The 23,050-nt window shown below is 38.0% G+C and overlaps 4 protein-coding genes across 6 annotated transcripts; 1 reads left to right on the top strand and 3 right to left on the bottom strand.

The window, feature by feature from the left end:
• The first annotated feature begins 5,860 nt into the window (after positions 1-5,860).
• LOC106340470 lies at positions 5,861-8,451 on the top strand. The gene is made up of 8 exons (XM_013779350.1): positions 5,861-6,140; positions 6,263-6,486; positions 6,703-6,764; positions 6,851-7,072; positions 7,159-7,279; positions 7,543-7,865; positions 7,935-8,079; positions 8,157-8,451. The coding sequence occupies exons 1-8, from the start codon at positions 5,885-5,887 to the stop codon at positions 8,448-8,450; spliced, it is 1,647 nt and encodes a 548-aa protein (XP_013634804.1). The 5' UTR covers positions 5,861-5,884; the 3' UTR covers position 8,451.
• A 274-nt stretch (positions 8,452-8,725) lies between these two features.
• Positions 8,726-9,963, bottom strand: LOC106337287 (histone H1.2). The gene is made up of 2 exons (XM_013776372.1): positions 9,735-9,963; positions 8,726-9,656 (listed from the first exon to the last, which is right to left on the bottom strand). The coding sequence occupies exons 1-2, from the start codon at positions 9,924-9,926 to the stop codon at positions 9,042-9,044; spliced, it is 807 nt and encodes a 268-aa protein (XP_013631826.1). The 5' UTR covers positions 9,927-9,963; the 3' UTR covers positions 8,726-9,041.
• A 5,617-nt stretch (positions 9,964-15,580) lies between these two features.
• On the bottom strand, positions 15,581-20,213 carry LOC106342179 (BTB/POZ domain-containing protein At2g30600). 2 transcript variants are annotated; one of them, XM_013781040.1, is made up of 13 exons: positions 19,910-20,213; positions 18,780-19,572; positions 18,337-18,666; positions 18,026-18,256; positions 17,526-17,687; positions 17,166-17,378; positions 17,024-17,071; positions 16,876-16,934; positions 16,659-16,791; positions 16,479-16,553; positions 16,295-16,375; positions 16,075-16,143; positions 15,581-15,984 (listed from the first exon to the last, which is right to left on the bottom strand). In XM_013781040.1, the coding sequence occupies exons 1-13, from the start codon at positions 19,915-19,917 to the stop codon at positions 15,766-15,768; spliced, it is 2,421 nt and encodes an 806-aa protein (XP_013636494.1). In that variant the 5' UTR covers positions 19,918-20,213; the 3' UTR covers positions 15,581-15,765. The 2 variants fall into 2 exon arrangements, with proteins under 2 accessions (XP_013636494.1, XP_013636495.1); XM_013781041.1 differs by having other exon boundaries at positions 20,096-20,213.
• A 1,023-nt stretch (positions 20,214-21,236) lies between these two features.
• LOC106336590 (probable WRKY transcription factor 21) lies at positions 21,237-23,050 on the bottom strand. Of its 2 annotated transcripts, none has more exons than XM_013775456.1 (5): positions 22,830-23,050; positions 22,686-22,746; positions 21,865-22,582; positions 21,675-21,800; positions 21,237-21,601 (listed from the first exon to the last, which is right to left on the bottom strand). In XM_013775456.1, exons 2-5 carry the CDS (start codon positions 22,687-22,689, stop codon positions 21,556-21,558), a joined length of 894 nt encoding a protein of 297 aa, XP_013630910.1. In that variant the 5' UTR covers positions 22,690-22,746; positions 22,830-23,050; the 3' UTR covers positions 21,237-21,555. The 2 variants fall into 2 exon arrangements, with proteins under 2 accessions (XP_013630910.1, XP_013630909.1); XM_013775455.1 differs by having other exon boundaries at positions 21,237-21,581.

The following is a 23,050-nucleotide window of genomic DNA, read 5'->3' as shown; positions in this document are numbered from 1 at the left end:
CTGGAACTGTCAAGGGTTGGGGAATCCCCGGACAGTTCGACGCCTAGGAGAGATATCAAAGAAATATGATCCTGATATTATCTTCATTATGGAATCCAAAAATCCCAATGATGTGGTGCTCAAGAAACTAGAGCATCTGAGATTGAAGTATGATTGTCATCACTTGGTACCACCAACAGGCCATGGCGCTGGTGGTCTTGGACTATTCTGGAAACAAGAAGTTGATGTACAAATCTTGGAGGCGAATGCCCATGTAATTGACACGGTTGTGTCCTTTGAAGGAAAAACCTTTTTCTCTTCTTTTGTGCATGCTAGTACTGATCGTAACACGCGAAATGCCCTTTGGGACAATCTGCTAATTAAAGCAACAGATCGGGATGAGCCTTGGTTTGTCACTGGTGACTTTAATGACTTAATAAGCAGGGAAGAGAAAGATGGGGGACAAGAGCGCGCAGAGGGCTCCTTCTCTGACCTCCGTACATTCTTCTCGGAAGGTGATCTCTTTGACCTCCAACATTCGGGGGACTTCTTGTCCTGGCGAGGGAAACGAGGTGATCATCTCGTGAGATGTAGGCTGGACAGAGCAGTGTCAAACACGCACTGGGCTGAATGCTTCCCAACAGCGAGATGTGAATACCTTGGCTTTGAAAGTTCTGACCATAAGCCTCTGATTTCTATATTTGATCAAGGGAGGAGACGACGAAGAGGAATATTCCGATATGATAGAAGATTGTGTAAAAATGACGAGGCAAAGCGCATCATATCTGAGTCCTGGCGTGGGAACCCAGCGGCCACGGTCTCCTCGAAACTCAACTCAGCTCGTTCTGCTATTTCATAGTGGAATAAATCACAGCAGCGCAATAGCCAGCAAGTGATAGAACAAAAGAAATGGGAGCTAAATGAGGCCCTCTCAAGCTCTGTGAATGATACCGCTCTCATTCAAAACATCTCTGAGACACTCAACGCAGCTTACCTTGCGGAAGAAGAATATTGGAAACAACGGAGTCGCCTCCTATGGCTTAAGTTGGGGGACAGGAATACTGGCTATTTTCATGCGATAACAAAGTCAAGAAAACGAGCTAACGGCTTCTCGGTGATTGAGAAGGAAGATGGCCAAACGGTGCATAAAGAGGATGAGATTGTCTCGGTCATAGGTGATTACTTCCAAGCTTTGTTCACCTCACTCCCGGGAGATAGAGAGGAAACTGTTCGGAGGGCTCTCCACCCAATTGTTTCAGTTGCTGAGAATCAAGTACTTATTGCGATACCATCAGCAGCTGAAATAAGGGAAGCAGCTTTCTCTATACATGCGGACAAGGCACCGGGACCCGATGGATTCTCGGCGGGATTCTTCCACACACATTGGGCGGACATAGGTCCTGATATCGTCCGCGAGGTGCAAGAATTTTTCCGTAGCGCCCCCCTCCCGAGTGGAATTAATGACACTCATATCCGGCTGATCCCGAAGATCTCCCAGCCTCAAAAAGTCTCCGACTACAGACCAATAGCACTTTGTAACGTCTACTACAAGATCTATTCAAAGATCCTTACCCGACGCCTCCAACCAATGATGGAGAAGCTGATCTCGGAGAATCAATCGGCTTTCGTCCCTGGCCGAGCGATTGGAGACAACATGCTTATCACTCATGAGGTACTCCATTACCTCAAGACGTCCAAAGGGGAACAGAGATGTGCTATGGCGGTCAAGACTGATATGAGTAAGGCCTACGACCGCCTCGAATGGGAGTTCATCTCGATGGTTCTAACCCGTCTGGGCTTCCATCAGAACCTGGTCCGATGCATAATGCATTGTATCACATCTGTATCATACTCCTTCCTCATTAACGGCTTGCCTAGAGGGAAGGTAGTACCGAGTAGAGGTATCCGTCAAGGAGACCCTCTCTCTCCCTACATTTTTATTATGTGTAGCGAGGTGCTCTCGGGATTATGTAACAGAGCGCAAGGAGAAGGCCTCCTCCAAGGCCTTCAAGTAGCACGAGGGTGCCCTCGGATTACTCACCTCTTCTTTGCGGACGATACAATGTTCTTCCTCCAAGCAAACAAGGAGAATTGTGCATCTCTCAAAACCATCCTCAGCCAGTACGAACAGGCATCAGGACAATCGATCAGCAAAGAAAAATCCGCTATCACTTTCTCAAGGAAAGCTCCAGCTTCGCTAAAAGAAATGGTCAAGGGCGCATTACTAATTGAAAAGGAAGGAGGTGTGGGAAAATACTTAGGGCTTCCTGAGCATTTTGGGCGCAAGAAAAAAGATCTCTTCTCATCAATCGTTGATAAGATAAAGCAGAAAGCGAGAGGTCGATCGAACAAGTACCTGTCTGCGGCGGGGAAGCTAGTACTCCTGCAGAGTGTTCTCTCTGCCATGCCCTCCTACCCTATGTCCTGCTTTAGTCTACCGGTATCTCTGTGTAAACGGATTCAATCCGCAGTAACCCGATACTGGTGGGATAGCAACGAGGAAACCAAGAAGATGGCTTGGATTTCATGGGAGAGCATGGCCAAACCAAAAGCTACGGGTGGGCTAGGGCTTCGAGATTTCCAGAACTTCAATGTCTCCTTACTAGCGAAAATTGGATGGAGACTCCTACAAAACCCAACGTGTCTACTTGGAAAAGTTTTATTTGGGAAATATTGCTTAGACAGTGGTCTTATTGATGTCTCAGTATCATCGACATGCTCTCATGGGTGGCGCTCAGTACTACTTGGAAGGGATCTTCTGGTGCAAAATCTTGGCTGGATTATTGGAGACGGCGCCTCGGTTAATATTTGGACGAACCCCTGGTTAAGTTTGGACGGTCAACTACTTCCTATGGGCCCTCCCAATGAAGCACAACTGGAGCTCAAGGTGTCGGATCTTATCATTCCGGAAACAAAAGAATGGGATGTCCTAAAAATCAGACGTAACATACCTGATTATGAAGAGAGAATTCTCGCAATTCATCCAAGCCTAATGGGAGCTCCTGACAAACTCATCTGGTTGGGCACAAGATCAGGAGAATATTCAACAAAATCCGGTTACTTCACGGCTGTTACAAGCGATGACGACAGACTGAACCTACAAGACGATCAGCAATTCAAATGGAAAACTAGAGTCTGGAATATCTCCTGCGCACCGAAAGTAAAGCTTTTCTCTTGGAAAGCACTTCGAGGAGCTCTCCCTGTTGGGGAACGACTAATGGAGAGACACGTACCTGTGGATCATCGGTGCAAGAGATGTGGCTGCTCAGAATCTATCCTTCACCTCTTCTTCCAATGTCCGTACGCACAAAGGGTATGGCAACTCGCCCCGTTCACTACGGCATTGGATGTGAGCAGAATAATAGATTTGATGGCTAGCTGGGAGACCTTATGCTCACTTAACTGTCTCCCTCCCGCTGGTATCACTTCGGGGTCTCTGATCCCATGGGTCCTCTGGTCGATATGGAAAGCTCGAAACAAATTTGTATTTGAAGGACACTCTGCGTCTCCTGAGGACACCCTCTCGGCGGCCATAGCCTTAGCTCGGGAATGGAGTCAGGACGTGACGAAAGAAAGCCCAAATGCTCTTAGATCGCCTCCTCAACAAATCCCATCCCCGCCTGGAACGGTTGTTGTTCGGTCTGACGCAGCCTGGTCCTCTGTTTCGAAGAAAGCAGGTCTTGGATGGGTTATACTCGATGAAGCAGAGACTAACTCCTTCCAGTCTTCAGCGAGCCCGGTGCTTTCCCCACTTGCAGCAGAGGGTTTGGCTCTTCGCGAGGCAGTGAAACACTGCAGAGGAGAGGGACGGAATCGGACCTCCTTCGAGCTGGACTCAGCTCAACTAGTGAAAGCTCTCAACTCTGGACCCCCTTCCAAGGAGCTCTATTGCATTACCGCTGATGTTAACTACTTTATCTCAGCTTTTGAATTTGTCTCCTTTGTTTGGATACCTCGTGAGAGGAATTCCATGGCAGATTGCTTTGCCAAAGATGCATTGAATGTATCAGAACAAGAGGTTGGTGGTGCTTTCATAGCTCCCAACTAACTACTTTGGTTTAAATTAATGAATTGGTGTTTCAAAAAAAAAAAAATTCAACAACATACATTAGTCTCGTATGGCGATGGTTCAACGGGTGGTTTTTCATTCCGAGACTTTCGACGCTGGATATTGTCAAGTAACATACTCTTCAAGTGCTCTCTTTGAAGTGAGCCTTCCTACAATTTCACAATTAATAAATCAGGACACTTCAATTTAATTTGCGATCAACTAAACAAAAACAGAAAAATTGTGCTTGCTTATATTACCTGGAAACCAAACATAGTTTCAAGCATAGAAAAATGGTCCTCGTTTGCTGGAATAGCCCGGGGCATCTTCGCATTCGTTGATATTCACTGATAGGAAATAATGTTCATAAATATTTAGTTCTGAGATTTAGGGTTATTAGGAGGATGATTTATATAGGGTAGATTTTAAAAATCTTGTGGAAGAGAAATAACTTAAAATAGTACTTAAAATTGAAATTTTCCAAAAAAAATTATGAGAAACTAGTTTTCTTTAAAAAATTTAAGGAAACATTTATGAATGTGTATGATATCTTCCTAAATTTGAGTTATATGCATATTTTAGGAAATATTACTAAATAATTATAATATCATTTAAAGCCTTTCTTCAAAAAACATATAATATCTTTTAAATTTAGGAAGATATTGATAAATATGTATAATATCTTTATAAATTTTAAGAAACCTTTTATTAATGTGCATTTCAAAACCCTCTTAAATGTATATTTAGAAAACTCTTCATGCATATAGATTTTGATAAGTAAGCTTTTTAATTACACAGATTTTTAAACCATGAATTATCATAATACCACATCATCAGTACATAATTTAACACACTATTACTTTAAAAAAAATAGATTGTTTATTTTATTTTTTGCTGTATATCTAGGTTTTAGCGTTCATAAAATAATAGCATATTTTCTCATGACACCACATCATCATTTCATATTTTCAAAGTGTGATACATCATTACTTTATATTGTTTTAAACTGTTATCTAGATTTTAACACTTATAATAACTATCATCCATTATTATTTTGATAGTTAAAAATTGAAAATATATTTATTTATTAAACATATATTATACATTAATTTAAATAAAATTTAATTTAATATAATTTAGACTTACCAAATATATGTATATAGTTTAAGGGAATATTTATTTTTAAATAATGATACATTTATCTTTTGAATTATTAATGAAAATAACATATTATTATTTACTTTTAAATAATGAATGATACATTTATCTTTTAAATAATGACACATTTATCTTTTGAATTATTAGATCAACATATATTTGGCAGTCCAAAACTGAAATTTCGCACATAAAATCCAAAACAAAAGTCTAATTAAATAGATTAGATAACCTCACAGTTTTTCAAAACACATGATCAAAAAGATAAAGGGTATTTTAATAACATTGTAACCAAATCTATTATTTCAAACTTTTTCTCATACATTGACATTTTTAACATGAGATGTTATAAGGACATTCTTTGCAAACCCTTTTGCGCCAATATATGTTCCAATAACAATGACAACCAACTAAATCATCTTAAGAGTCAGTTTACATATCTTATGTTTTATAATAGCCTTGGGTAAAAGAGTTTCTAAAACCTTTCAAAAACACAACATACATGGAAAATAAGATTCTTGGCTATACAAAACAAAAATTAAATGGTCAAACCCACAAGAAACATCCGGAGTAATAGGGCTCAAAAGCTATTTTAGTACAATACAGTAACACGTGGAGAAAGCAGATACATTCTCTCGTAACACAAAACAAAGTCAAACAACACTAATCCCAATCTTAAGAGTTTTGCCAATCTTTAATCTCATGTCTCTTGATGATCATCCCCAAACCGAATCCATTCATATGCTTAACAGTTCAATGTGTGTTCCAGAGCTTAACAGCAACAATGACAAGACGACCTTCTCACAGATTTTGGTAATCTCATCCATTGGCTTGCTCTTAGCCCTTGCACTGCATTACCGTCTCAGGAAGATACGTCACTCCAAGAACATCCCTCGTCTCAGACGGTCTCACAAACACAAAGGCCATGAGAAGCTCGAGAGATTCTCTCACTACGTTGGTAAAACAAATCTACATATTATATCCTCTTTGAGTTCTCCATATATATGAGCATATACATTTTGATGCATCATCATAAGGACATGTTGTTTTGTGTTTTTTCTTTCTTTCTATTTGTTGCAGTGCGTCAAATGGGATTCAAGGACAGGAGAGAATGTCCTCATCTCTGCAAATTAGCCAATGAGTACATAAGGAAATCAGGTTGCTGCGAGGAGGACATCTACAGCTTCTTCTCTGAAGAGCCTGATGCTGATTCTCTCTTCATTAAACTCGTCGAGGAGTTTGAGAGATGTATTCTCAGTTACTTTGCTTACCACTGGAGCCATGCAGATCTCATGATCAGTCAGGTAACATAAAACACAAACAAAACTTTTAAGATCCGAGATTTTGGAGGCTGTAGGCTATTTAGTGAAAGTTTAAATAAAAATAAATTTTACAAATTTGAGAATTTATTTCTATGTAACTTTTTTCAAAAAAAAAATTGTGCGTTATAGGCCGATGTTTCACTTGGCAATGCCCAGGACCGGCCTTGACCTTAGTTGTTAACATGGATTTTGTTACAGATACTCAGCGCTGATGTTGAGCCTAAAAAGAAGCTCAAGCACATTGTCATGGCAGCAACAAGGTGATCTTAAACAACAAAGCTATCCATATTGTGTTCTCTTTTGGTGATTTTTTTTCCAAATGATTGTTTCTTGGTTGGTATAATAGGGATCAGAGGTTTGAGAGGGTGACTAAGAATCTAAAAGTGGCAAGAGTGTTCAACACATTGGTAGAGGAAATGAAAGCAATGGGGATAGCATCTGTTGATGACTCGGAATGTACAGAAGTAATGGCTCCAGTTGCACACAAGGACAGAAGCCCTGTTCTACTCCTTATGGGTGGTGGTATGGGTGCAGGAAAGAGCACTGTTCTTAAAGAAATTCTCAAAGAGTAAGTAAAAAAGATCTAATATATAAAGTTCATTTAGATCTATTCATTTGCCTGTAAACATGGTTGTGTGTGTGGTTTGGGATCAGACCATTTTGGGCAGGAGCAGATGCTGTGGTTATTGAAGCTGATGCTTTCAAAGAATCTGATGTGATATACAGAGCTCTAAGCTCCAGAGGACATGCTGATATGATCAAGACTGCTGAATTTGTAAGGTCTTTTTGTTTCCAATAGTTCTCTATGACCGTCTCTATTCTGCGGTGCGGTTTTAATAGTAATAAAAAAATACATATGTAGAGATTTTTGTTACTATTAACTGCGGTGCGTTCCGAGGCATTACCAATCGGAGACACAAGGGATCAAATCAAGTTTTAGTAACTCTTCCAGTAAATATATATATAAGAACAAAAACAAGAAACATATTACCTTATGATTTATTCAATATCCACAAAAATGTTTGAAACTCTTGGCAGGTTCACCAATCATCAACAGATGCAGCATCATCACTGCTAGTTACAGCTCTAAACGAAGGGAGGGATGTGATAATGGATGGAACACTCTCGTGGGTACCGTTTGTGGTACAGACCATAACCATGACGAGGAATGTGCATCGCCACCGTTACAGAATGGGAGCTGGATACAAGGTTGGTGAAAACGGAGATGTTATAGAGAACTATTGGGAACGCATAGGGGAAAGACAACAGCTGCAAGAGGATGGGAAGGAGAGAAAGCCATACAGGATAGAGTTAGTTGGAGTTGTGTGCGATGCCTACTTAGCAGTGATTCGAGGCATTAGGTGAGGGCTGTTAGTAACTAGTTCTCAAACAATTGTGTGTGTTTTATTCTTAACATAAGGTTTATGCAGGAGAGCAATAATGTGTAGAAGAGCGGTGAGGGTGAGATCTCAGCTGACATCTCACAAGAGGTTTGCAGATGCGTTTCTTACGTATTGCAACATAGTTGACAATGCGAGGCTTTACTGCACCAATGCTCTTGAAGGTTCACCAAAGGTTAGAACTCTGACAATGTTATTAGTAAATGAAAGTGAGAATCCATGGTGAGACAATTGTGATTTTTTTTTGTGCAGATGATAGCATGGAAAGAGAAGGAGAAGACATTGCTAGTGGATCCAGAGGAGATAGACTGTTTGAAGAATGTAGGGAGGTTAAACGAGAATGCAGAATCAATTTACGAGCTGTACAGAAGACCAAACCCTGCCTGTGAAGCTGGGTCAATATGGAAAGACATTGTGCTGTCTCCTTCCAGGTTCAACATTCAGCAGGAGCTCAAATACTCAATTCAGAAAGTGGAAAGATTCAAACAATGTCTCCAAGATACACCAAAGTCAGAAACAGAGCAAAGTGATGTACTTTCTTCCTAGCTTTGTTTCATTCTATGTAAGAGATGTGTTAAAGGTACCAAGTGCATCATATGATTCAGACAAAAGGTACTAATCTCACCTTAAAACTTTCCCAAGTTTGTTGTTCTTAAAGTAGACCAGTTCCTTCAAAGGCATAGTATGTTGTCTGCATTATAACATTTAACAAGAAATAAGCATGAACACATTGAGACAATGCTCTAGATTCATACAAGAATCAGTTCAGGCAGAAAGAACTAGATGATCATTAACCATATAACAAGCTTAAAGTAGACCCATTCCTTCAAAGCATAGTATGTTGTCTGCATCAAAACATTCAACAAGAAAGAAGCTGAACACATTACTACAATGTTCTAGATTCATACAAGATTCCATTCAGACAGAACTTGATGAACACATTAACCATGTAAGAAGCTTAATTCCAAAACAAACCAAAAATTACAAAAGGTTTCAAGGAGAAACCAAAACCAACGAAAAGTAAAAAAAGCTTCTTCAAGGATGATTCAAATTATACAAGGCTACCCTAGAGAAGCTAACCATCATCACAACCATGTATTCAATCTCCCCCTTTCACTACCCTAAACACCATCTTCTTCACTTCCTCACCTTCCTCGTCGAAGCCCTCTTCGCCGGAGACTTCGCCTTCACACTCTTAGCAGCCGGAGCCTTCGCCTTGGCCTTCTTAGTCACAGCCGCCGCTGCTTTCTTAGCAGGAGCAGCAGCCTTCTTCCCTGGAGACGTTCTACTCGAAGTCCTCGCCGCTTTGGCAGGTCTCTCTTTAGCCTTAGGCTTAGCAGCAACAGCTTTGGTCTTTGACACAGCCGCCACCGTCTTTGTCTTCGTCTTTGGTTTAGCCTTAGCAGCGACTTTAGCCTTTGGCTTCACAGCTGCTACTACAGCTTTGGCCTTCTTGGTTCCTTTAGCTGCAGGTTTAGCAACTTTAGCCTTCGGTTTAACAGATACGGTTGCCTTCTTCTTAACCGGAGCCAGTTTAGGAGCAGCAACGGCGGTTGATTTAGCGGAGGGGAGCTTGAATGAGCCTTTGACTTTGACGAGCTTCCCGGAAGCGACGAGTCTCTTGAGATTGACGAGGAGAAGCTTCCTGAAGGTGGGAGGAAGCGACTTCTGCTTCTCCTCGATGAACTTCTGAATCGCGTATTGGCTAGATCCGGTTCTCTCCTTCAACGTCGTGATCGCGTCTTTAATCATCTGCAAATCGATTTCAAATTAAACCTAAATCTCAAATCCAAAATCGAGTTTTAAATTGAATCGAATCGAATCTGATACCTCTTCGTAGGTAGGGTGAGATGAAGAAGCTCTCTTCCTCGGAGCAGGCTTCTTCTTCGGAGCTGCTGCTGCTGCTTTAACTTCCTTCGTCTTCTTCGCCTTACCTCCCTTCGCCGCCGGTTTCTTCTCACTCGCCGGCGCCGTCGTCGTCTCTTCGACGTTGGTGGGAACGGTTTCTTCCTCTGCAGACATTTTTTTCTATCTCTCTATATGAAGAAGTTTCTGCGATTGGATTGGATTCTGATGAAGACGACGAGAACTTCGGAAACGTTTATATAGTCAGATGTGTGGTTTCTATCTCTGCTCTGATTGGTTAATACGATGAGTACTCGGATCGGTGTTGCTGCTCAGGTTTGAATCTTAGCCGTTGGATTTAACGATATCGACGGTGTGGAGATGAGAAGTGTGGGTGTGAGGATGTGGAGGTTAATGAATGTGGGATAGGTGCTTTTGGTGTGCTTTTAGGTTCGATTAAAATTGTCATAACTTGAGTTATACTTGATGAAATTCAGTTTTGTTTTGTTCAGTTTGTAGACATTTCTTTAAGGTTTCGTTTGAATGTTTAAGCGTGTTAAAATGATTAGTATTGGGTGAGAAAATCTGTTTTGAAGCAAGGTTGGTCGAAACTATGGTTTGTTTTGATAGTATTAAGGTATATTTGGTTTTATGGAGAATGCTCGTGGGGAGATTATGAGTGTTTGTATTCATTAGAAACTAGACTAATCAAGGAGTGTAACGAACCAAGAATTGTTGAAATCGGATCTTGTTTTGGTGGAAAATCATGGTATTGGAGTCGACCGAAGTTGACCATCTTCTAGTATATGGTGGTGCCACACACAACTTTGTTGCATGTGTGATGTGTCTACCTTTTAAAGAGTCTTAGCTAAATAAACCAGAGATTTATGTATTGGATTCATTTTCATAAATTAATTACATCGTGTAATAATTCGCTATAATATAATATTTGTTATACAAGTTATATTTACAAGACTTAGTTTCACAATAATGATGATGTCTGCAACTATGCATCTACCTTCTAATAGCATAGAAGTCGTTTTATTATCGGTAACAATATATATGATTCTCATTAGCAAACACATATTTTTGTAATGAAAACAAAAATTTTATGTTGCTTTACCTTTTTATCTAACACATAGTGATCTAACCCATCTAAAATCAAAAAAAAATTGACCTGAACTATATTTCATTCACTAACGATAAAGAATTTGTCTATAGACAACCATAGTTGAATAATTCCAGATTTACATTTGTTTTTATAAACAGGGGTACTCTTAAGAAAAAAGCTTCAATTAATATATACAATACTAAGCCGCTAAGCAAGATAAGAACCTTTAATTAATCTCCCTTTCGTGAAAGTAAACGTGTTAGACATTCCACCAGTCTCTCATCCGATTATTAACTGCGTTTTAATGGTTTACTTTCGGATGTCATGCATCTCCATTTTACGATTACCAATAGAAGCTAATGTTGGTTTCAAGATACTCTCAAGTCCTAACAATATACTAGAATACAATAACCAGCCATTAACAAACATGCAAATTAATAACAAATGAACTTCTTTCGCTGTGGATCTAGTAACGAGCTAGTATATGGTTGATACAAATGTCAATTTGTTTTCAGTTTATCGATATACCGGACATGCTAAGTTGCTAACAAATTAGAGTTATGCTCCTGATATCCTTCCATAACTATAAATCTATATATGATAACTTTTTTATGCTAAAGAATCTTATGACTAGCTTGATTACTTGGATTACTTGTCAGTTGTCACCGCCCCTTATCTACATAGAATGAATAGATGATATCCACTGTCCACACATGCCATATATTCCTAGTGCACACGCCAAAGTATTTACAGAATATTCAAAAGATTTATGTGATCAAATTTGCACGGCGCTATAACTGTTGTTCGGACTTAGGACTTGTGATAGATTAGACTAACAAAACATGAGATACGGAGACATATATAAGTCAGGTAAGAACTTGACATGATGTTCATATCTTGAATTAGTACTATTCATGCTCCGGATATAAATTTTCAACAAAATTGAAGGGAATCATGGCAAAAAAAGAAAGAAAGGGAGAAGTAGACCATTAATTATCTTTATTCCTCGAATTTAGACTAATGGGATTCAAGTAGTGTTGACTCTCTGTATGTAAATGGACTTCTCTAGATTTAGGCAAATTAATCAAAATTTTGTTGCAGTGCTTGCATGTTTAGAGCCATGAGAAATGATAGGTTCAATCTTTTGTCTCCATGTAAAATGTCAAATACCTACGACTAATGGGCTCGGACCACTAGTCCATTATTTCCATGTCTTTTCCAATCGGTTTTTGGACATAAACAAGTTCGTTATGCACATAGTAGTATTAGTTATATATATGCACTAGTGATATCAGTTAAAACCCCGTGTTTTGATGGAGCCATCGGTGCTTGGATAGAAGTAGAACCATGAGAAATGAGGATGATTAGTTTAATTTTTGTTCTCGCACATACCTAAAAGGTACTTTCAACTTAATGTCACCTACCCATGTTTGTCACTATATCAATAAGATGATCTTCAGTATTTAATTGTTATTATGAAAATTATTGTTCATATTCATCTAAAGATGATGATCAAAAACAATGAAGTAACTACTGATAATATATGTTTTATTTACCAAAATTAATGAATTTGATCATTTCCATGGTGTACACACAAAAAACAATTATTCGTTCCCTCGAACAACATTGATTTAGTGGGAGAAAATAAAAATAATCAAAATGCAGGTTATAGAATAGTACTCTAGAGGCATATAATAAGAGTAGTGATGGAAATGTTCTTGAAATGATGTTGGTCGACGAGCAGGTTTGCCCTTAACCAAAAAAAGGATCCTTAATATGGTGTTTTAAATATTAAAGCATGTAGATTTTTTCAAAACATTCTAAAACCATTAACTAAACTTCGATGTCATCTTGTTTTTTTTTTTAATTGTAGTAATTTGTGTGTTTACATGGAAATTATATATATGCTCAAGTTGAAGAATATCTTATTAATAAACACTAAAATGTTCTCAAAGAAAGTCAAACTTGCATCATCAATGCTTTTCAATTGATGGATTATCTTGAAGAATCTAGGACCAATCTTCATCCTTTTAAAAGTTTTGAATTATAGTGAATAAAAAAATTATACTTTAATTATTTACCATTTATATTTGCAGATGTGATTGGTCAGGTCATATATATAGTGAATGTTAGACCAACGCAGAAACTTAAAACAAAGATCTTGTTTTACAACTAGATTTAGAAATAAACAATGACAAAAGTGTAATAATTTTCATTTGACATGTACATTACGGACCAACTTTGCCTAAAGGTGATCGACTCCACTGAAGAAAACAATGCACCAACTGTAATATATGTTGTTAAGTTTGCATGCATCAAAAATTATAAATGTAAATTTATAATATTTATGTTTTGATACATTATTTTCCACAGAGATAAGCCATGAAATTCTAATATTTTGATATACTTATATCCAAAAATTAATGACAATAAGAAATTTCTAGAACACTTCCATGAAGCCTATGACAGCATAATCACAACCAAACTATCAATACAAATCAAGCTCAATTATCTACCATGATATGTAAATCACAATACCAATTTTATATCAATCACATGGGTTGTTTATTTAAAGAAAACACTAACATGTTAGCTGTTATATGGCATTAGTTGCGTCTCTCAACTCCATCTCAAATCAGCTCATTTGGAATTTATCAACTTTCAAAACGCAGCCTTAAAGAAAATCAGATTCTAGAGTCTCATTTGGTTGAAAGAAGATACCAAAACTATCAGAATCAGCTTATAAATGCAAATTATCGTTTAACTATTACTTAACAGCATTTCTAAAACAAAAATTTAAAAAGAAAAAAAAAATGAGATATGGAGTTGAATTTTACTCAAATTCCATTCTATTTTGGAATAAAAATGGAGTTATGAACAAAAAATAAATATATTATTTTATTTATTGAGTAAACTCAATGTTTATTTTGTTATAAAATGGAAAATCGATTTACGTTGTAACATTTCTTATTCCAAACTCTATTTTGGAATCAAGTATGTAGTATGCTTAGAGATGCTCTAAGTTATGTGGCATTGTGTTGATAACTATTCTCACAACTCAAGACACACAGTTTTTAAGAAACCGTGGAACAATAACACACAAGTACATTTCAAACAAATCCTTTATATACTAATTTGCAAGTCACTTATCCAATAAAAAGTTGATATTTGGCATTGTGTTTCAAAAATAACAAATCAATTAAAAATAACAAATTCAATTTTTAGAAAACTATAAGACAAAACTGACTCCTAAATTTTCTCGTACCACTACTAAGATGTTCAAATTCCAAGAAAAAGTGTCATGTGTAGTTAGAAATTCTATCACGATTTCAAACACCTTTTTCCCCAGCAATGTCAAATCGTCTAACTTCTATATAACTTCAAGCAACTAATTGATTTTTCATATTTCTTTCTTTTATCAACGTTTTTTCTTCATTTTTCCAGTGTTTTGAGTGTAGTAAGAAATCTATACAGGTTTATATTTCTCCTTTTCAGATTAATTTTCTTCAATGTTCAATTCAATGCTTTCTCATTCTTTTAATTATTTATTCATGATTCAGGATGAAAATGGTACTTAATGTACTCCAGTTTCAAAGAGTTCTTCAAACGAAAAAGAAAACTCAGAGTTTTGTCGGTAATTCAGGTAACAATACGTATATATGAACCTGCTATATATACAAACTGATTATTTACAAATCGTTGTGTTACGGTTTAACTATATTTCACAAATATGTTTTCTTATAACAAAATATATTCAAATATTTTACAAATCGATTTGAGTCTATTATACAGAAACTGAAGATTTTATATATGTTTTATCTTATCGTTGAATTTTATGGTTAGGGATTATTGTAGAAAAGGCGATCAAGAAGAATCTTAAAATGCAGGTTCAATAAAAAAAATCATAACACGTGTTTTTTTACCACTTTCTTGCGGCTAACATAGAAAGCTTTAATGTTATTGAGTTTTGTTTGGATGAATTTTGAAGTTTATGTGGATATAGAGCAAAATAAAAACTAGAGATCATCTTGCCATTAAAGAACATGAAGGTGGCATATCAGTAGTGATGTGTGGACCAGATTAAAGTAATAATTGTAAACAATGGCATCTTAGCTTATAATGATTACAAGTTGTTGTAGTTTTCTATATATATTATCAACAATTTATGGGTTTATGCAAACACAAATTAATTAACACTCTTCTTGATATATTATATATAATCTATGATATATTTTAACAAGAAAATGTAGTGTTAATACATGTTAAAGTTAACAAATCCTTGCCGTACTTAGTACGGGGCTAAACACTAGTCAATCAATAAGTCAATAACCTAATTATAACAAGACTCAAACACACATTATAAAAAAAAACACATTCCAAGGCTTAAAAAAATACATACTTTGAATTTTTGGGTTCTTCCTTCCAAATTCACAATTAATAAATAGATATAGATATTTTACAAAACGTTGATAGCAAAATTAGGGTGCGCAGTTTAAGATATGTAAGACGCAATAGATGTTACATTCTATAATACACAAAGTAGACCTTATTTGGCATCCAGCCATCCACACAAAGACCCATAGACGTTACTACTTACTACATCGTCGCGATGTTACATTCTATAATAACACAAAGTACACCTCATTGGCTGTTGACCAAAACAAAAAAAGACCTCATTTGCTTCCAATTTTATTTTATTTTTACCACCAGGAGACAAATCTCTTGCAAGAAAATCACAACCACCCAAATGGAATTAGCTTCACGTTTCTTGAGAAACATTTTTCTAACTAGAAAACCATTTAAATCTTATTCTGTCAATAGTTTTTCCAAGATTCAAAGATGCAACAAAAGGAAAAAAAAGCACACGTGTGTAGTAGAGACAGTTAACAGGTAGCAGTGTAGTTTTCAACGGAAGTAACCGTAGAGTTCCAAGTAGCAAATGCAAAAGTTCCAAGGAGTTGATGTGTCTGCGGTTGGACCGGTCAGAACCAGCCTGAAAAATCTGAAGGGAAGTAACGCATTTGCTGCTGTGACTGGCCACGATGCAAACTGACCAGCCTTGCACATCGTTTGGTCGTTCTCGTGGACTCTCAAGTCCGTCCACGTGTTCCCATCCATTGATCCCTTCATACCCCATCAAGACACACAATCTTCCTAAGCAGCTTGTCTCAATAAAGACATCAAGTCTAGGCTGAAAGATTTAGATTAAGATACCTGAAACTTCCAGGACCTTGCGTATGCTCTTGACCCGTCTTGTCTGAATGTGTAGTAGTTGCACATAAGCTGCATCCCACACAACCCTCACCCGGTTAGTTTCTTACATATCGAACTAAAAACACAAACTATTTTGCTTCAAGTCTGTGAGCATGGTTTATGAAGTTCTTAAACTGCATCAAACAGAGGATGTGGTAGAAAGAGAAGGTATGGAGGAGACCTGGTGATCTTCGCCTAAGTCCACCATCCACCAGGGAGATATACGTCCGTCTTCCATCCTAGGCCCTGCAAAGGAAGTACCCTGTTGCCCAAAAAAAAAAGAGTCAAAATCATATGATTAAAAATTGGATAGTTCAAGCCAAGTTCCAATCATATAAGAAGAACAAGCTTTGGTGGACCCATACCACATATGTTTTTGAAGCTAAAGCCTTGGGATCAGTGAATCTGGAAGTGGGGCTGCTTGATGTAATGATGATTTTCTGGAAACATCGAGAAATTCAAAACATAAGGAACTCTTGCTCCAGTAAAATACATGGTTCTTGTAAAATGACTTCAACAAAAGTGAGATGAAATTGAGTTTAAACCTTTGCGAGAACAGGGTTGACCCATTGATGACTCCCATACGATGTACCAACGAAGTGAAGCACCCCATTGCTATCCCCATCGCGTATGTACTGAAGCTCCTTGAAACTCGATCTCCGGTGTTGGAGCCTTGAACTAGAGATGTAAGCTTTTAATGATTAACTACTACTCTGTAAAAGTAAAGCTGGAGGAGATGTTACATGACTATATAACTCTTACGTCGCTTCGTTTCCTGGGCATGTCAATCTAGAAGCCAAAAAACTAGTAGCCTCCTTTACCTGTACACAACGCAAAATATCAGAAGTCTTGAACAGAAGAAAAGTCTTGAAAGGAGAAACAACAAAAAGGACAAATGTTAAAAACTTACAAGACGATTGAATACTGGGATTTGTCTGCTTAAGTTGCTGTTTTCTAACTGCAAGATCATTAACCATAGATGACATTAGTATAAATTTAACAGAAAAAGATAAAACTCTAACCAGTATAAGAAGTGTCGGGATCTGCTTTACCCTCTCCAGCAACTCGTAGGGCAACAAAGAGAAGCGCACATGAGGCAACAAGTCATCAAGTGACTGAAGTCTTTCTTTGAACAAAGTTTCTGGATTAGAATAGTTCATTAGCTCATCTATATCTTCCCAACGCTGTGGCTCCTCAGCTTTCATGCACCACATGAGAACAGCATCAAGAATCTTCTCCTCAGATGTCACTGTTAGATCTGCAGACTGCATATTCAGGTATTAACACTGATCAGTAAATTAAGAACAACAATGTTTTTCCACAAGAACTAAGTGTAGCAGTTTTTTGGTTGTCCCCAAGTAGATTGAGAGGTTCTTACAAGAATGAGAAGGTTGGTGCAAGAGAATACACACCTCAAGAATATCACTGAAAGTGGTCTGATCTAACAAGACAAAGTCCAAACTCGCCGTGGTACAATAGTCAAAGTGCATGGAGAACTTCCTCTTGCACATCTCCTCAATGAGTTTACAGGATGAGATAGACGAAACCACTTGGAGAACTGAGCATACAGAATCCTGCAACAAAAGTTCTGAGGTTAGCTTTCCCTACTAATTCTCCAAATTTGTCTGCTTCCACGCCCAAAAAAACTTGCACAAAAGAATTATTCTTGTTGTATGATCTTCTTCCAAAACAAGAACACCATCCCTGCATGTAATATATACATGGAACAATATTAATATTTCGTTTCTTTTTCTTTATTTTTTCAGAAGGCTGAAACCACAACTCCACGGCTCGTTAAACTCTCTACCATACAGAACCCATATTGTAACAGATATAACTGGAAAAGAAGAGCAACATGATAGCAAAAGAGAGAAGCATCATTTACTAAAGAGGATTGTGAAGAAAAAATCACCTCGGAGAGGCACTCTAAGAGCATTTTGCAGCATTCCTGATGAAGTGGAACAACTCCAAACCGGTCAGCTAGAAAGAGAAGATGGATCAAATCGGTTCCAAAGTTCACAGTGTCTTCCATGTTCAACTCTCCGCTATACATGAAGTTAAGCATAGCCTTGAACGCTTCTGGTGACACATCGGTTAAGTAGATCGTCGACGAATGGCTTTCACTCATCCCATTTGTAAACATCTGTATATGTTCATTGAGAATGAGAATCAACATTTTCATCAACATCAAAACTGTAACCACAAAGAGATAGTTTCTCTCACCTTTGCAAATGCAACACTCCAGAGACTAAGAATGACTTTATGAGATTGGAAAGTGACGCCATGGTCACTGAGACAGATCTTTACGTCACTGTACTCGCCGCTAGAGTAGAACTTCTTCAGCTTGGCCACGTCAGCAGGGAAAGCAGTTGGGAACATAAAACCAGACAAGGGCTGAGAAATTGGACATGATAGTTCAACTCTTTTGCAGGGGTCAGATACTCTGTCGCTTAGTTTTAAACGGCTTATATATTCTTCACATTGTCTCACCAATGGCATCACTTCAAAGCTAGAACTTAAATCCCTCAATGGACCAAGTTCTGATTCCAAAATCTACATCAAAAAAAGGTTGAAGAAAAGCATGAGGAAGACGAAGAACCTCCAAGCTTCATAACAGACGGTACCAAAAATTTGATACCACTTTTCAAATTTAGCTTCAAAGTTACCTGAGTTCGTCCTGTATAGATATACTGAAGAAGAGCATGAAGAATCGGATACGAGACACCACGAAGTTGAATGACATCTCCACTCAAAGGAAAGCTACCTGATGCTTGTAAGATAGCCTTGTGAGCAGGTACATCCACTTCCTCATCACCAACACGAAAGACTGTATCCGATAACTCCCAGCTCTCTAGAAAGTTACCAAGCCCCCATTGTTCATAATCATAACCATTCCCTTCCTCTTCCACCTCATCTCCTTTAACTTCACGGTAATCCACTTGCTTCCACAGAGAGATACGATCATTCGTCACAGGAAACACACTCACATTCCTATACCCAACATGTTTATCCCAGCTGCTCAGCCCAACGTACTGCACACTACAATTAGGCTTGGCGTCTTGCCACTGAAACACCAGGTTCTGAAACGGATACCGACCTTTCCCAATGCTCACCAGCCCATCGTAGATACTGATCCAGTAACTCTCAAACTCCAAGGAACAGCGGCAGAGATCAGAAGCCTCCTCGTCCACCACGGAGGCCCCATCGACCTGAATCTTCAGCCTCCGGTTCCTGTTGCTGCCGATGATGACAATGTAATGAGGACAGTTGTCTTTCTTGTAATGGTAATGCTGGCTCCCCACGTTCTCTCGGAACACCACGGTGACGTCGTTGTGAGCAAAGGCGTCGAAGGCAACGCAGCCTCGGCCCGGTTCGCGGAACTTGAGATCATCGCTCCAAGCGCACTCGAAAGGTGCAACGGTTAGGAACTTGTTCTCCTTTGCAGCAACCATGTTTCTTCTACATAAAGAGTAAAGACTCAGAAGAAATCAACCTCTGTTTATATATTTAAAAAAAAAAAAAAATCAAAAAAGGAGAGAATAGGATCCACTCATTCAGACAATTCGACGAACACATAGACCAAACTCAACCCAGATCACACAAAGTTAAGATTTTTTTCAGAAAAGCTATGTGTTTAAGACAAGATCATAGCTCTTTTTTTTTTATTTTAAATTTGTGAAGAAAGAAAGGTCTTTTTCAAAAAAGATTAAACAGAGCCAGAAACTACTAGAAAACCAACAACTTGGCGGAAAATATCTGAAACCATTTTATATCATCATACAACTGGCGACATAACCCCACCATGAGCTTCCCTCCGCCGTCAAATCTCCACCACAACACAAAGGTTGTAATTATAAATTAAAAAAAAAACGAGAAAAACGACGGTGGAGAGAAAAAGAAGAAGAAAAATATCAGATCGCATCAATATACAGACAAAGATTAATAAAAATATTTTAAGAGGTGGATGAGGATAAGGGTTTACCTTGAAATCAATCAGGGGTGACTCATGATCGTGTAAGAGATCTAATCCTTTAAGATTTATAATAAGAAAGAGCCAAAACTGGAAAGTAAAGAACCGTAAACGAGGAAGAAGAAGACGACATTTGATGATTGATTTGATGAGATATTTTGTTTTTTTTTTTTAAATATGTTATCTTTGTGAAGATTAATGGGCCATAAACATTAGTATAAGGCCCCATCATAACTCGTTGGTTACCTTTTGATTGTTCGGACAAAACCTTTGTTAAGAAGCATATTATTATGATCAGAACCGTTTTTAAGTGTTGAAAGAACATTCTATTTTGTAACTTTAATCAAAAAGTAGTAATCTAATTTAGAGGTGGACATTTCGATTCAATTTCTGGTTCGGCTAAGTTGGATTAACCCAGTTCGGCTAGGCTTATGATGAAGTTGGATTTTTATTTTTGTTCAAAAATGTAACTCGGTTAAAAATAAATTTACAAAATATAAAAAATAAAACTAAAGATCGTTAATATTTCAAAAAAAATTTTAAAAAAAATCATGAAATTTTTGTAGTAAAAACATAGGTTTAAATCAGAAAGTAACAGTACTAAATGAATCGTTAATATGTTCAGTTAAACTTATTAAATTAATACATTGGTTTTCTTAGTTTAGTTTTAAACCGAATCGTTCGGGTTGTTACAAACGTCGACTTAAATGATTTGAATACATATTTTGGTTTGGTTTACTTCAATTTGATTTGGTTCGGTTCTGTGTGCCACCTCTAGTATCCATAAAAAATGTATTTTATTAACTTTATTTTTTTGTATTTTGTAAGACTATATTCCTCAAATGGAAGCAATAAACTTGAGAGAAACAAAAAGTCTTGACAAATCCTACGTTTATCCCTTAAAACCAAACCCAACAACTGCAGTAAACTGTCTCACAAGCAAATCCATACCCCAACTAAAAAGCACTGCTCCCATCATGTTATCACGACACAATATTGGAGCAGATTCAAGGTCCATATGGCGCACATAGGAGAGAACACACATGATCAATGAAAGTTATGTTGACATCTTTCTTTCGGTTTTCTAGTATCCATTAAAACTAGTTTTATGATTTTTTGTACTTTGTAAGACTTTCTCAAATGGAAGCTGAGATTAAGAAAAATTGCGAAGCACTAAGAGCATTACACTTGATAGAAATAAGAAGAACAAAAGTCTTGACAAATCCTACGTTTACCCCTTAAACCAAACCCTCTCCACACCCCAACTACGAGCCCATCATTTTATCACACACAATATTGGAGCAGATTCAACGTCCATCTATATCATCATTGCGCACACAGGATCAATGAAAGTTATGTTGTTACGGCTTGAGACGGCAGTTTCGGGTGGCTATGCTCTGCTTCGTAAGTAACAATAAGCATTGCCGGATCTTCCACACATCTCTCTACGTGCTTCCTCGCTGGACAACCTCTCATGCTACTGCACTTGTAATATCCCCTGCAATTTTCAACACACCACTTTTCAAAACAAAAAGACTCAATACTTTACACATCAATTAAAAGAGAGTGATCAAGCAAAAAGAGTATATACCTGGGATAAGGAGAGCCCTTGATGGGTTTCTGACCATACTTTCGCCACGAGTAATCATCAGGAGGTATGTCTGCAACCTTGTTGCTTATAGCAGGCACTCTGATCGATCTCCTAACCCTGTGTTTCCTGTCAATTTTCCAACAATGTTTTAGTACACCTTTCTTGATTAATAGAAATATATGCAACTAACCTCTTCTTAGAGCAGTGGCATCGGCTAGAGCTTCCATGTTCGTCTCCTTTCAAGAGGCATTTTCTCTTGGAGTGTGGTAATAAACTCTGATCACCTACCAAATGAGAGGAGTTTCTCCCTTCTGCATTGGCCACGCTACCATCTATGCTAAGCGATGAAACAAAGGACCTAGTGGATGACATGGTTGGTGTACAGCTCGAGTTATCGAAGCTCAGACTTATCCCTCCACTGCACTTCCTTAGCATAATCTCAGCTTGATGATGTCTTTGTTGCTGCTGCTGATGTAGATGGTGAGCCTGCAACCGTTCATGCAACTGCTGCTGCTGCTGTTGTTGGTTAAGCTGAAAGAGAGGAGGGGCTTTTAAACTGAAAGACCGGGTCCCTAAAGTGAGAGAATCATTGGGTCTCAAGCTCAGTTCATGGAAACCAGACCGGAGTTTCTGAGATGATTCTGGAAGTTGAGTTGTTTGGAGAAGACAAGGATCAAGGAAGATGGCTTGAGACAAATGAGTCAGAGGCTTCTTATTGGCTCTTCTAAACCTGGCATGACCCACGCTTTTGCTTAACAGACTCCCAACTCTATTGAACCTAGACACAGCTTCTCTAGTTTCAGACACTAAACTACTCCCATGATCTTGTTGATGTAAGAGGTTAAGAACTCTATGACAACTCTCTACGGCTGCTCTGTTGGTTCCTTCTATCTCCTCCATGTCGAACCCTAATTTTCCCAAAGAGCGAAGAACAAAAAGAGAAACACTAATCTATCTTAGAAACCGAAATGGGAAAGACCCAAATAGTAAAGTTTCTATTTTTACACAAACCCATTCTCCAAAAAAGAAGTTGTCTTTGTTAAGCTTGAAGACGAAAAGATTGCTTCTTTAACTACAAGATCAAAGCAAACATCAAACTTGATACACCAAAAGGAGAAGGAATTGAGAGAGAGAGAGAGAGAGAGTGATGAGGACCTTGGTGGATGCTTGGAGGAAGCTTAAGAGAGAGAAAGGGGGCTGGTAATGAGTTGTCAAACCCAAGATTCCACCACCATCTTCTTTAAAGAGGTTTCGAGAAAACGAAAGGTGTGAAAGAGAAGACTTTTCTTTGACACACGCAGACACACACACTCTCTCTCTCTAGCTTCTGCAATAACTCAAGGCATCCCCTCCGACTGTTTCAAGAAATCATTTTT

Source organism: Brassica oleracea, chromosome C4, assembly GCF_000695525.1.
Source record: "Brassica oleracea var. oleracea cultivar TO1000 chromosome C4, BOL, whole genome shotgun sequence".
Taxonomy (NCBI): domain Eukaryota; kingdom Viridiplantae; phylum Streptophyta; class Magnoliopsida; order Brassicales; family Brassicaceae; genus Brassica; species Brassica oleracea.
The sequence above is the reverse complement of the archived record's forward strand: the minus strand, read 5'-3'. Positions and strand labels throughout refer to the sequence as shown.

Coding starts and splice junctions, on each gene's coding strand:
- LOC106340470 (XM_013779350.1), top strand. CDS start 5,885: ATGTCTCTTGATGATCATCCCCAAACCGAATCCATTCATATGCTTAAC. Junction 6,765..6,850: donor ATTGTCATGGCAGCAACAAG/GTGATCTTAAAC, acceptor TTGGTATAATAG/GGATCAGAGGTTTGAGAGGG. Junction 7,866..7,934: donor GCAGTGATTCGAGGCATTAG/GTGAGGGCTGTT, acceptor AGGTTTATGCAG/GAGAGCAATAATGTGTAGAA.
- LOC106337287 (XM_013776372.1), bottom strand. CDS start 9,926: ATGTCTGCAGAGGAAGAAACCGTTCCCACCAACGTCGAAGAGACGACG. Junction 9,657..9,734: donor CTCACCCTACCTACGAAGAG/GTATCAGATTCG, acceptor ATCGATTTGCAG/ATGATTAAAGACGCGATCAC.
- LOC106336590 (XM_013775455.1), bottom strand. Junction 21,801..21,864: donor TGCCACTGCTCTAAGAAGAG/GTTAGTTGCATA, acceptor GAAAATTGACAG/GAAACACAGGGTTAGGAGAT. Junction 21,582..21,674: donor AAGGGCTCTCCTTATCCCAG/GTATATACTCTT, acceptor TGAAAATTGCAG/GGGATATTACAAGTGCAGTA.
- LOC106342179 (XM_013781040.1), bottom strand. Junction 17,688..18,025: donor TCTTAGAGTGCCTCTCCGAG/GTGATTTTTTCT, acceptor CTTTTGTTGCAG/GATTCTGTATGCTCAGTTCT. Junction 16,792..16,875: donor TGCCCAGGAAACGAAGCGAC/GTAAGAGTTATA, acceptor TTACATCTCTAG/TTCAAGGCTCCAACACCGGA.